At 42.4% G+C, this 13,242-nt stretch overlaps 3 protein-coding genes across 3 annotated transcripts; 2 read left to right on the top strand and 1 right to left on the bottom strand.

The window, feature by feature from the left end:
- Positions 1 to 105: 105 nt before the first annotated feature.
- Positions 106 to 872, bottom strand: LOC130194624 (protein FAM180A). Its single transcript, XM_056415649.1, has 3 exons — positions 795 to 872; positions 553 to 626; positions 106 to 456 (listed from the first exon to the last, which is right to left on the bottom strand). Exons 1-3 carry the CDS (start codon positions 859 to 861, stop codon positions 106 to 108), a joined length of 492 nt encoding a protein of 163 aa, XP_056271624.1. The 5' UTR covers positions 862 to 872.
- A 1,211-nt stretch (positions 873 to 2,083) lies between these two features.
- kbtbd4 (kelch repeat and BTB (POZ) domain containing 4) lies at positions 2,084 to 5,342 on the top strand. The gene is made up of 5 exons (XM_056416842.1): positions 2,084 to 2,127; positions 2,855 to 3,329; positions 3,407 to 3,548; positions 3,715 to 3,821; positions 3,909 to 5,342. Exons 2-5 carry the CDS (start codon positions 2,868 to 2,870, stop codon positions 4,767 to 4,769), a joined length of 1,572 nt encoding a protein of 523 aa, XP_056272817.1. The 5' UTR covers positions 2,084 to 2,127; positions 2,855 to 2,867; the 3' UTR covers positions 4,770 to 5,342.
- A 799-nt stretch (positions 5,343 to 6,141) lies between these two features.
- Positions 6,142 to 13,112, top strand: rapsn (receptor-associated protein of the synapse, 43kD). Its single transcript, XM_056417006.1, has 8 exons — positions 6,142 to 6,755; positions 7,329 to 7,667; positions 8,297 to 8,455; positions 9,381 to 9,479; positions 9,641 to 9,763; positions 9,860 to 9,913; positions 10,603 to 10,802; positions 10,976 to 13,112. Exons 1-8 carry the CDS (start codon positions 6,543 to 6,545, stop codon positions 11,046 to 11,048), a joined length of 1,260 nt encoding a protein of 419 aa, XP_056272981.1. The 5' UTR covers positions 6,142 to 6,542; the 3' UTR covers positions 11,049 to 13,112.
- The last annotated feature ends 130 nt before the right edge of the window (positions 13,113 to 13,242 follow it).

Below are 13,242 nucleotides of genomic sequence, written 5' to 3'. Positions count from 1 at the left end.
CTTTCATTAATCACATGCATTATTATGAATACAAATTACAGAAAAATTCAAGGCAAGTGATTTATTGCATTCATTTTGATCTCATACAGAATGGCAGTTTGGGAATCATGCATAACTAAAGAGATAGTTCCCACGTAGTTCATAGACGGTGTAATTTGCCAGCTGAAGAAGCACTTCACTCCAGGCCGTTCGCTCCTTTTCTCTCTCCTGATGCCGGGCTTGCTGCGCCGAGTACACCATGCTCAGAACAAGAGTGTCAAACTGATTCTGAGTCTTCGGCTTTCCTCTCTTTTGACCCTCCAATGTGGTCGCCATGTGCAGCATGGCGCTCAGACTTCTGGGTATGTTGTCATTGATCTGAGACAGAAACGCCCGCCCCTGCCTCATCGATGCCATCTCCTCGTCGAGCATGACGATGTTGTTGTCCCGGTCGATCGCCACCCCGCCCAGCAAGAACTACACGCAGGATAGAAGAATGAAAATGCATCAATAACTCTGCAAGTAAAAAATGGCACAATATTTGATTGAACCTCATGCGGAGACAGAAAGTACCTCAAACATCAGGTTTGCATCAGAGACAGATGAGAGAGTTTTTTCAGAAGTTGGACTTCTGCCTGCAGCCACATCTTAAGAAAAGAATACTGAAGTTTAACTAACATAATTGAAATGCAGAGAATCTAAGTGTTTGTATACAGTGTCATGCATATTGATCATTACATGCAGTATCATTCTTTAACAACCTAAACATATCTGTCCTCATCGCAGTCCTGTTAGAATATTGTCCGTCTACTTACCTTGCAGCACAATCAAAAGCCATAAAATGACACAAAGGCAGATTTTAAATTGTATTTTTGCATTCATTATTCTTTTGATTATTCCTGAAAGACAAAACCACTGCATCCTCCTCACGCACTTTAGTAAATGCAGGCAGGAGCAGCTCAGCCAGTGAATACCATTCATTTTTCCACCTTGGAAAAAAGGGACCAAAAGCCAGATGATGATGTGGCTTTTGGTGCAGAACAGAGAGCAATGTCTTGTAAATCCAGGATTTTTATCCATAGCGGTATCCAGAACTTTGAGCTTGCAGGATTTGAAGTTCACAGAGGGAACTCATTTGTTCATCCGTTATTCTGCCTAAATTAAATGCACACCATGCATTTCCCAAGACATTAATGTTACAAATACAAAACAAAAGACCTTATCAGTTAAGGTAAGTGTCCTTCTCAACATTAATAGGTTAAATTTGTTTTTATTTTGTTGTTTTTATATTTAACCATATTTAACCAGCTGTGTCCCATTACGATCATATATATATATATAGTGTTTCAACAATGAACATAAAGCACACAGATTTGAGTATCATTAGATAAAACATCTTTACAGTGACAACCTTCACTCAGTAGATCTCACAAATTGTTTAAACTCATTCAAGGTATCGATCAGTCTGTAAATGTTTATATGCAGTTGCCTCGGGAGAGAAAAATCTAAAGGTTTATGGAAAAATAAGGACATTTTAAAAAGCTTGCTTTGATAAATATTGTGTAAAACACAGTTTCAATGTAAAACATTAATATATATATATATATATATATGAAGAGCGGATGGAACCACATCTAGTCTTTCCGTCTCCCTGAGAAATCATGAATCTATGAATATCTAAATATGAATAAATCACAGCCTTCCGTCCCACCCATCACATTCATCATTCAGTGGGTGAAACCATATATAAGAACATAACAAGGGAAGTGAACAAAATACTAGAAAAATGTCATTCGAGATTTTAAAGCTCACTTCTTTGACTTTCTGTGTAATTGGGTAAGACACATATATTATAAACTTAACGCCTCATGCTTTCGGTGAACATTATAAACCGTGCATGCTGTAAGAAAGGCATTATGTTTATCACAACATGTCCTGGAGCCACTCCGCACCTAACTGTCCAGCGACGCCTCTCACTTCTATTTAGAGTTTCGCAAAAATAACAGTTGTAGTAACGCAGCTCCACCACGAGGTGGCAGCAGCTCCAGATGATACCAGCGATTCGTCTCTTCCTGCACAGTGAAACAGTGTATTTACTTCCGGTGAAGAGTTCATCTGCGCCTGAATGGTGAAGTAGTGAAAACAAAGGTAACCACGATTTTGTACCAGTCATTTTTTAAGCCTCGCGACTCTTCTGTCTAGTTTTCGGTCCAAGTTATAACTCTATTTAGAAGAAATCGCGGTTAAATTGTGTCTCGAGGGAACCCGAGCCAGCTAGCTGCTGTGGCGAAGCATGTTCTAGCTAATGAGGACCGTAAACACAACACCGCGTCAGCTTCTCAGGCTCTACACCGTCTGTGTATCGACACTGACTTTAACAACCTGTAACAGCCGCTCATTTAACAGCCATAGAACCAAGCTCTGGATTCATCTCTTCAGAACCAATGCAGTCCAGGAGTCCTGCTGTTATTCCCACCTGGGTCATGATTCTCATGGAGATGGTTTAAACTGTATCAGACAGGGGTTTATTCGACTTAAGAGGCATTTTGGAGATTGCATTTGTATTGTATTGTTTGTTCTATTAGGTGGCTAATGTGTTGTGTATTTTAGTTAAAATAAATGTGGTGGATAAATGATTAGAAACACCTTTCAGGACAATGCAACATGTTTCCATAACAATAAGCAGCAGCATAGCTGGAGGGATACACTTGTTTTTTAAACACTCCAAGATCAGCTCTAGGAAAATGTCAACGACTGAACATTATAACGTTAATGAAGGCAGTAATTTGTTTTAGATTATATTAGTTTTAACTGTACATACATTTTAAAATGGCAACAGAGTGTAAATGGATGCTTTGTTATTATTTGTTATCAGGCGAGCAGCAAAGATGGAATCCAGCGAGGAGGGGGGCCTCGGTGTCGGGGGCTCTGTGGGAGAAGAGAACTACTTCCTGGGATACACCTTCACTGATCGCTCCCACTCCAGCCGGGTGGTGAAGAGCATCATGGACCTGTGTCTGGAGGACGGCCTGTTCGCTGATGTCATCGTCACCGTGGATAGCAAAGAGTTTAACCTGCACCGGCTGGTGCTTTCGGCTCAGAGCAGTTTCTTCCGCTCCATGTTCACCTCCAACCTCAAAGAGTCCCACGACCGCTCTATTGAACTGAAGGATGTCAGTGCCACTGTCTTCCAGCTGCTGATTGACTACATCTATCACGGCAGAATAAAATTGAGGGTGGAGGAGCTTCAGGACACATATGAGATGGCAGATATGTACCAGCTCACTGCACTGTTTGAGGAATGTTCCCGCTTCCTCTCACGGACAGTAGAAGTGAAGAACTGCCTGCAGGTGACTGTTTTCACAAGTCTCTGCTACTGAAGCATACTTGTGTCGTATCAGTTTAATGATTACCTGTTTGTGTCCAGGTGATGTGGCTTGCAGACAGACACAGTGACCAGGAGTTGTATACTGCAGCAAAGCAATGTGCTAAAATCCACTTGGCGCAACTGCATCAGACTGAGGAATTTCTTAATATGCCTCTCTGTCTGCTCCTGGACATCATCAAAGGTATGTGGCTGTCTTATCCCTATGTGCCATGCCGTCTGAAACAGTGTTTTACAATGTGCTGTATTATTTACATTACTAAATGATGTTAGCGAGCAGCACATGCAGGAGGAGTTGGAGATAACACATTTAATGAATGTGACTCACTTGACCTTGTGTTTGTGTTCAGACGGAGTTCCGAGCTCCCAGAATCCAACAGTAGCCATCGAGTTGTGGATAAATCACAACAAGGTGGAGAGAGAGGAGTTTTCTTGTATCCTCCAAGAAAATCTCAAGGTACTGTTATTTCATCTGAGAGCGCTCTCTTTTTTAAATTATATTGAAAATATTTGTTTGTCTGATGTGTCTTTTGTGTGTCTGCAGGAAATCGGTGAGAATGTCCACATTTACCTGATTGGCAAAGAGGAGGCGCGGACTCACTCCCTGGCTGTGTCGCTTCACTGTGACGAGGACGATGCGATCAGAGTGAGCGGCCAGAACAGTTTATGCCATCAGATCACTGCAGCCTGTAAACACGGAGGGGACCTGTATGTGGTCGGGGGGTCCATTCCTCGCCGCATGTGGAAGTGCAACATGCACACCATGGACTGGGAGCGCTGCGCCCCACTGCCCAGAGACCGCCTCCATCACACCATGGTCTCTGTCTCTACTGAGGACGCTATCTACTCCCTGGGAGGGAAGACACTGCAGGACACGCTCTCGAATGCGGTCATCTACTACACCGTGAAGGACAACGTGTGGACCGAGACCAGCCAGTTGGACACGGCGGTGTCCGGGGCCGCCGGTGTGAACCTGGGAGGTACCATCTACCTGCTCGGAGGGGAGGAGAACGACATGGACTTCTTTACCAAGCCGTCTCGACTGATTCAGTGCTTTGACACCGCCTCCCAGAAGTGCCAGATCAAACCGTACGTGCTGCCGTTCGCGGGCTGCATGCACGCCGCGGTCCACATGGACGTGATCTTCATCGTCGCCGAGGGAGACTCCCTGGTGTGCTACAACCCTCTGCTGGAGAGCTTCACCCGCCTGCGCTTCCCCGCGGTGTGGAGCTGCGTTCCTTCGCTGTGGAAGATCGCCAGTTGTAATGGTTGCATATACGTCTTCAGGGACAAATGTAAGAAAGGTGACGCAAACACGTTAAAGTTTAACCCGGCCACATCTGTTGTCTCCGTTATCAGAGGTATCAAAATCCTCCTCACAAACTGGCAGTTTGTTTTGGCCTAAGCTCTCGCCTGGAGGTTCATACTGTCGCCACGGACAATCGGGGAGGACTGTTGGATAACTCCCCATGACTTCACTGCTCAGACATTCGGTGAGGAGATCTGCTCTAAATGTATTTACTCAGCTGGTTTCTGCGTCACTCTTTACACACGGACCTCAACCTCAGACCAGTAGAACTAGTGTTTCACTTGCTTGTATTATTCCAGTGAGTCTCATTGTTGATCCCTTTAGCCCAGAAGTCACATGGTTTGTTGTGGTGCTGTGACGAGTGATGTTCTAATCGACGTGGTTTCCTGTGCACTGATTAATTGTTGACATGCATGCACAACTTCAGCTTCAAACTTTACTGAACATAAAACATTCTTCTGTGTATTGTGCGTTATGAAGTGTTTCATGATGTTGTGGGTTAAATCTCCTCAGATGTCAAGTTTGAAGTCAAATCGTGCATAAAGATGATAACAGAGGATGTTTTCTAATTTTGAAATTTTTCACAGGTTTTTTTGTCTCGTATTTTTTGATGTACATGTTCAAGTTAAACTGTCAACGGAAATGTCAAATATATTGCTGTAGCTACAAGCTGTCCGTTTCTTCTTATATGTATGTCTCGTTAGCCTTTACGCGTTAATATCGCGCCCTATTAATACTGTAAGAATGTTTGTGACCAGGGATTTAGGATCTTTCATTCTTGCAAGCTTTGCCTCAACAAAGATGTTCATCTTTGTGTTGGTAGTGCATCCTGTGAATGGCGAGGTGGTAAAGGTGCCTGTTTTGTCCTTGTGGGGGGGGGGGAGTTGAAGGGGCGAAAGCTACTACAGCGAGGGCAAAACGTTGATCCCATTGATGTGTTGCAGGAGGCTGTGCAGCTGAAACCCAAGCCCAGTAACATGTCAGACTTTGTGAACTATTCTAAGCATCAGTTGCTGACGCCAAGAAGAGGGGTGGGGGGTTCTGGGGGCACATATGTGCCTCTATAAGAACTCCCAACAGGAACCGACTGCCACTACGAGCACCATCTGACTCGCAGTGCCTTTTTCATTTTGGACAATCACGTTGTTAATAGCTCCCATATCACAGTTCACAGTCCCACATGTGAGTCCAGTGAGATCAATGTGTGTGTGTGTGTGTGTATTTAATGCTCCAGAGGGCTGTAATTTAAACATGTCTTGTCCAGTGTTTGGTCAGCGAGTGAGTGTAAAGGTAGATCGCTAGGAGCTGAAGTGACCTTGGGGCTGCTTGCTGAGGGCAGGACAGAATTCCTGAAGGGACACATGGTCTAGAGTGACAAGGCCATCTGCTGTAGCGCCAGCAGTAGGAGGAAGGTGGAGGGGGTTGGACACGGGGGTGTTGAGAATTCCTTTCGCTGGGGTGCGGAGGGAGTCGATATTCTGGGATACCACTGCTAGCACTCCGTCAATAAACGTGTTTCTTTGGCATTTTTCAAGCGCAAATCTGACGGAGAATTTTTGAACACTTTGTGGTGAGAGGGGATCTTTGCAGCGTTGAATGGGGAAGGTTTTCTTTCTGGCCCTGCAGATCTCCGAGAAGCGACGGGTGATAATGGTCTTGGTGCGTTGCCGTTTTACTTTGGTGGATTCAGTTTCCTCTCCATCTGAGCACAGCCGCAGCTGAGAGAGCGGGATCTGGTAGGCCTTCTGTCAGCGACCTCTTGGAGGATCATCTTCAAGGGATCTTCTTTGGAGTTGTTCTGTGCATGGCAAGGATCTACTTTCTTGCTGCCTCACTGAAATTACATGGCCTAAACGAAAGAATATTTTTATGAGGCGCCTTGCACCAGAGATGGGCCAGGACCAAACCAAGCAGCAGATAGAGAAGGGCCTGAGGTTGTATCAGTCCAATCAGACGGACAAAGCCCTGCATGTCTGGACTAAAGTGCTGGAGAAGACCTCAGATCCTGGGGGGAAGTTTCGGGTGTTAGGCTGCCTGATAACGGCTCACTCAGAAATGGGAAAATATAAAGACATGCTCAAGGTAAGCCTCCGAAAGAACGGTGTGTGACATAATGTTATATATATATATATATATATATATTTTGTCTGTCCTACTCTAATTATCAGTGTTGTCATTTGGTTTGGATAATTAATGTCAAGACAATCTCACATTTTCACTCCAGTGTGATCATGTTTTGAGTTGCGAGGAGCGCTGTGCGAGTGTGCTGCTGAGTATCCTATCGATTTGATATGTCACCATGTCCACTCACAAGTGGTACAGTTCATGCCGTAGTAAATTTCTACAACTATTTAGTGACTATTAAACAAGAAGAGGTCAAAGGTCACGCTCTTGGTTCCATTTCCAGTTATCTTGAAAGGCAAGAGTTAATTTGTGGCTTCCACACGATGCAGAGTAAATAAGTGTCCTGCAACCCGAGTATCAGTGTGGGGTCTCTTGTTGACATAACCATCTTTACTCAAGCAGCACCCACTGGGAGGTCCAATGTCTTTGAATAAATGCATCATATAATTTGGCTTTTATTCAGTATCATTTCTTTTGTACTTATTCACAATTTGCCTACAAGTTCTCCATCACCTCGCTCTCTCTTGGCAGTACGCTCTAGATCAAATTGACACAGCCAGAGAAATGGAGGACCCAGACTACCTGACGGAAGGCTACCTGAACTTGGCGCGCAGCAATGAGAAGCTGTGCGACTTCCAGAAAACGGTGTCCTACTGTAAGACCTGCTTAAACATGCAGGGCACCACCGTCAGCCTGCAGCTCAACGGCCAGGTGTGCCTGAGCATGGGCAACGCCTTCCTGGGCCTCAGCGTCTTCCAGAAAGCTCTGGAGAGCTACGAGAAGGCCCTGCGCTACGCACACAACAACGACGACAAGATGCTGGAGTGCAGAGTCTGCTGCAGTCTGGGGAACATTTATGTCCACCTTAAGGTACTTTTTATAGAATTAACCAGATTGTTCTGAAAGCTGATGCTTAGCATTAGCTTTTCACCAAATGTCTTTAGCAATCATTATTGAATTGCATATTACAGACAGGGAGCCTAAATAAGAACTTTGCTTTTTCTGTGAAACATATTTTGACCTATTGGGGTTTTCTATTTGGGTAAAACCATTTGTTGTGCACGTGTGACTTGATTGCGCAATCAATACTGAGGTTGCCAACGTATTTGCAGAGTATGGTGACACTGCAGAGCATCCAAGCAAACACCATCAATGGTTAGCTCAAGGGGTACTGGGCTTTGTGAAAGAGAAGCGGAGGGAGTGTTCGTGTAGTACCTTTGACATCAGAGATGTGTTAGAGTAATCCCGCGGCTTCCTCGGGAGGATTGGTTTCAATGGGATTGAGAGGAAGCGGCGTTTGTAAATTGCAATCATATGTCACATTATTTTATGAAAGATGGAAAGATAATGAGCCTAATATAAAAAATATAAAAATACTCAAACCTATGACAATTCAACCTTTCCCATAATACTGTCAAAGGCTGAATTCTCATCGGATAACAAACCTGAAAGCCATTTGACTATCAGAGGTCTTACTCGTCTATAACGTATGCCCACAGGACTATGAGAAAGCCCTGTTCTTCCCATGTAAAGCAGCTGAGCTCGTCAATGACTACGGCAAGGGTTGGAGCCTCAAGTATCGAGCGATGAGCCAGTACCACATGTCTGTCGCCTACAGGAAACTCGAGCGCCTGCCAGACGCCATGGAGTGCTGTGAGGTATTGTTTTATAGCTGTCCAACACTCAATAACTGGTCCAACTGTGCTCAGAATCTGGACTCACAAACTCAAATAGCTTGTGGAGAATGTCACTGTTTTTGTTTCCTCACAAAGTCCCCTGCCCCCTGATGTCTTTGGCCGTTTGTATGTCGGAGTTGCAAATACTGTAGATGTGCTGACAGGTGCAAGCCGCAGTTGTTCTGTTGTCCCAGGCCTTAGACCTCGACAGAAATATGCTCATAGAGGGGCTGGTTTAAAGTGTTAATGAAGCTTTAGTCTTTACTCTGTTCTAATTATGTACTGAGGGTGAAAAATAGCTTGATGTCATTGCCTTGGAGTGCAAAAGTAAAGTAACAAGACAGCAGGATGCATTTCAGATGTATTACTTCAGCCAAACACATTTAGAATATGTACACATGTTGTCATATTTAGAATACCCGGGTACAAGAGGAGTCCTTTAGGGGAAGCAACAACACCTCTTGTTTGGCATCAGTTGTCAGTCTGATTCATTTGAAAATATACTGAAACGGCTAAATTAAAAAACGGCATGCAATTTGTAAAAGTAGTTAAATATGGCCTTCAGTTTCAGGATTTACGTGTCTTTTCTATTATAAAAAAAGCCCTCATTCACAGAATGTTTTAGTTAAATGTGTAATTATTTTAAATTCAAAATTAGACTTAATTTTAAGACGCAGTTTCTACATCATGTTATATATAGTTCAATACTGCCATTTAATTTATATATATATATATGCTGTCAATAAACCTGACTAACTTTAAAAATTCCAATTTTCAAATGATCCAAACATATTTTAGATAACTTCCCATCATTAGATGATTTAATAAGAGCTTTGCTCTCGCAGTTTAGGAGATTCAACTAAATAATTTGTTCTCGAAAACCTCTCTCTGTCTTACACTCCAACAGGAATCGATGAAGATTGCTCTGCAGCACAGTGACCGTCCTCTGCAGGCGCTGTGCTTACTAAACTTTGCAGACATACACCGCTGCAGACGTGACGCTGATGTAAGATGCCGCCCTTTGAGCAGACTTGATTGGTTAAAGAGAAGATGCTGTCTTTGGTGTATTTATCATTGCTTTCTCACAGAAAGTTGGTTCCTTAACTGTTTGTTGTGCTGGCATCTAAATGGTGAGCTTTATTTTGGTAATTCTCTTCATCCATCCAGAAAGCATTCCCTCGCTACGAGTCTGCACTGAGTATCATGACTGAGATTGGAAACCGTCTCGGACAATCACACGTCTACCTGGGAGTTGCAAAGTGTTGGCTGCTGCAGAAAGAATTTGACAAGGTATCTATAATTATATGTATATTTCACTTCAAACCTCACAGTCTTAAGACTTTTTGTTTTTTAGAATAAGTGCCTACCTCACTGTTTATTTTGCAGGCTCTTGATTCTTTGCAGCGAGCACAGGAATTGTCAGATGGGATGGGATACAAGGTAACTGATGTTACACAGGAAGTACAGTAGAGCTCCAACTATCAGTCCAATAATCAATACATTGTATGCAGAATTAATCGGCAAGTAGTTTAATAATCAAATAATTGTATCAGTCATTTTTTAAGCAATAATGAAAAGCATTTGTATGAATAACCGAGTTACAGACTGGATACAGGACTTCCCACACAATAGGAAACAGAAGGTGGTGGTAATTGATGCCAGGCTGGAAACCAGTGACCTTCGGAGTTCCTCAGGGATCTGTGTTGGGCCCTGTACCTTTTGTTGTCGATGCAAATGCTTTGCTAAGTGTGATACAGCCAGATGCATTATTTGAGACATATTTAGAACCGTTACTGAGGACGCTGACATTGGTCTGGTGTCTTTAAAGGTAAACATAAGCGTTCTGTGTTTGCTGTAGCTGGAGAAACATTTATTCTTAAAATACTTTTGAATAAATTGGGAATAAGATTTCTTTGTCACACATGATTATCAACTATTGGTTGGACATAAGATATATTAAGACGTCAACTTCGAGGGAAGTTACAAAGGAATATTTTTGCTCTGTTTTGCCATTTTATAGACAAAACAATGGCCTTTTCTTTAGTTTCAGCCCTTCACCCAAGTGGTAGATAAATCATACGAACAATCTACAGGTCACATTGACGGTTCTTTTCTGATTTTGTCTGAAGCTGTGTTCGCTGAAGGTGCACTGCCTGAGTGAAGGGATCCATCGAACCCGGGGGCAGCAGGAAGAGCTCAGGGACCAGGTGGTGAAGTTCCTGCAGTGTGTGGAGGAGCTGGAGCTCTACTGCGGCATGTGTGGAGAGTCCATCGGGGACAGGGACCAAAAACTGCAGGCCTTACCCTGTTCCCACATTTTCCATCTCAAGTGGGTGTACTACTTATTATTCTTGATCTTTGAGTGTGATTTCCTCATTGACGACAGTGAGGTCTTCGGATCTGGCGTCAAATATAAATCGACCTGCATGAATACGCGTATCTCTGGACGTGTACACGTCCAAATGCCGCAGAAGTTGACACTTGGCTGTTGTCTTCTTTCAGGTGTCTGCAGACAAACGGCACGAAGGGTTGTCCCAAGTGTTTCAAGTCCTCAATGAAGCCTGGATTTGTGTGATTGTGCGACTGCGTTTGTGCGTTGGATCTGCAGACGAAGCGCGACGCCTCACAGGCTCCTGACTGATCTGAGAGAAGCAGGCGGCCTCGGGATGTGCTGAAGATGTTTGAGGAGTAACAATTCACTGCTCCGTGAAGAGGATGCGGAACTGAACCCGGAGCGTTGCAGAGTGCGGCTCTGAGGACACGGTCAAGGCATCCATCGTATTCACAGACATCAGTCTGTGAGTTACAGCTGCCGGTGGAGGTTTAACGGACTGATTTCAATACAAGCTGAAGAAGTAAGAACCCACAGTGGCTCTGATGACTCTCTTTGTTGCAGGATTTAAATCTAGAGGAATATGGACCGCCCGAAGAGCATTTATAACTTGTATTTGCTATTTTATGTATTAGAATTATTTTGTGAAATGATGAAATGATCTTCAGTGATCTTAGTCGCAGGGTTTGTTCCAGTTCTCATAACACCTTTTACACAATATCCACTTTTTCTTTAATTAATCGTTGTCTGATTTATTTATTTTTGTATCAGAGTACAGTCATTTTGAATGTAACTGATTTCATACATGGTATATTTATTATTGTATTTATGTACATACTATTCTCATGCTAATTTGTTTCAAAGGTTTGATTTATTTGAGGTGTTATGTAAAACCTAAAAATGAGCTAAAAACTCTTAACCATTTACAATCTAGTATGTTTTTACAGGACTGGTTCATGCAGCTCCGGTTTTGCCTTTTTCATCAAGACTAAGGAGCCACATCAACACACATTGTGTTCATAGAAATACCTTTTCTGTCCATGTTTTACTCTTAAGTCTGACATCAACATATTATTGTTGCAATTTAAGGACAAATATTGTTGAGAAGGAAACCTATTGGGAAAGGATCTTTGACCAATCACACACTCGTCAGATAACCATTTAGAGGAGAAACAGTACTTTGTTTTAATGTGGTGCTTTCATATTTATAGTTGTATGTACATATGAATTAATTGGTCAAATTTATACAGATTATTTACTCGCAGGGGCATTGTCATCTTAAGGTGGTTTTGAGGAAGAAAGCCAAAAATTGCATCAGATCATGTTGCATGTTTTATTTATAAGAAACAAAAGATGTCGTCAAATTATAAATTCGTGCAACTGCATTTACTTATTTCGGAATTGTTTAATATAGTATTTCTTAATATTCAGTGGCTTTTACCATTCATATTCCTTATATATTGTAAGTAATAATGTGACTTGGGGGATAAAAACCTGTCAATTAAAATAGTCGTGGCTTAAACGAGGTCTTTCATACAGTAGAAAAACTGTAAACTCCCCTTAAGTTTCTTTTTAGTAAGACTGTAGTAGAAGTGTTTTAAAATATTCTTTTAAAACATTGATGCAGGACATGAATCCTTTAGGTTGAGTGGTCAAACCAGGATCAATAGTTTCACCAATTACTATTAACACTTTTTAAACATTCATAATTAAAGCAAAGAGGTGACAAACCTTTATCCTCAGTTCACAAAACTGTAGCTTTAAAACTTTTTAAAAATACATAGTTTTCTCTATGAAAGGCGAGTAGGGTGGCAGCATGAAAGAAGAGAGCAACACTTTACTCGTACAGCTCCACACCTGTTTCTCACGCATCACTAAGCACCTGGATCTTTTTTGAAGTTGTGCATCCAAAAAAATGTTGATTAACCTGCCTGTTGTTAACCTGTAGTAAGGTCAATGTTGAACTTCAAAATGATGGACATCTTCTCCACCCTTTGTTCTCGGGTCTGGGTATAAATGAGATTTCACTGCACCACTGAGGCTCATCTTCAACGATTTAAACTACCTCGGTATTTGCCTCTAAGCTTTGCCCTCCCCAGAGTGCAGTAATAACACAACATGGAAATACATGCAGTAGCATTCTTATGTTTTCCTAGACCTCATGTTGATAATACCATGGTTAGAATGATTTAGAGGCTGACTAGAATGCATTGTTAATATATTTATGCATTAAGTCAAACCACAGTACTGTGTCAAATGTGGAAACATTTCATAGTGGAAAATAAATGGCACTGAAAGTGAATATAAGTCTATTCTGTGATCTGAGTGCTGCTAGTGGCTATTGTTTTATATATCCATATGTGTGTGTGTATATTTGTTATGCTTCCATCTGCAGTTGTATTCCATCGATTCTTAGGAGCCGATTTAACGTACTTTA

Source organism: Pseudoliparis swirei, chromosome 6, assembly GCF_029220125.1.
Source record: "Pseudoliparis swirei isolate HS2019 ecotype Mariana Trench chromosome 6, NWPU_hadal_v1, whole genome shotgun sequence".
Classification (NCBI taxonomy): domain Eukaryota; kingdom Metazoa; phylum Chordata; class Actinopteri; order Perciformes; family Liparidae; genus Pseudoliparis; species Pseudoliparis swirei.
The sequence above is the reverse complement of the archived record's forward strand: the minus strand, read 5'-3'. Positions and strand labels throughout refer to the sequence as shown.

Coding starts and splice junctions, on each gene's coding strand:
- rapsn (XM_056417006.1), top strand. CDS start 6,543: ATGAGGCGCCTTGCACCAGAGATGGGCCAGGACCAAACCAAGCAGCAG. Junction 6,756..7,328: donor AATATAAAGACATGCTCAAG/GTAAGCCTCCGA, acceptor CTCTCTTGGCAG/TACGCTCTAGATCAAATTGA. Junction 7,668..8,296: donor ACATTTATGTCCACCTTAAG/GTACTTTTTATA, acceptor GTATGCCCACAG/GACTATGAGAAAGCCCTGTT.
- kbtbd4 (XM_056416842.1), top strand. CDS start 2,868: ATGGAATCCAGCGAGGAGGGGGGCCTCGGTGTCGGGGGCTCTGTGGGA. Junction 3,549..3,714: donor GCTCCTGGACATCATCAAAG/GTATGTGGCTGT, acceptor GTTTGTGTTCAG/ACGGAGTTCCGAGCTCCCAG. Junction 3,822..3,908: donor TCCTCCAAGAAAATCTCAAG/GTACTGTTATTT, acceptor GTGTGTCTGCAG/GAAATCGGTGAGAATGTCCA.
- LOC130194624 (XM_056415649.1), bottom strand. CDS start 861: ATGAATGCAAAAATACAATTTAAAATCTGCCTTTGTGTCATTTTATGG. Junction 627..794: donor GCTTTTGATTGTGCTGCAAG/GTAAGTAGACGG, acceptor TCTTTTCTTAAG/ATGTGGCTGCAGGCAGAAGT. Junction 457..552: donor ATGCAAACCTGATGTTTGAG/GTACTTTCTGTC, acceptor TCCTGCGTGTAG/TTCTTGCTGGGCGGGGTGGC.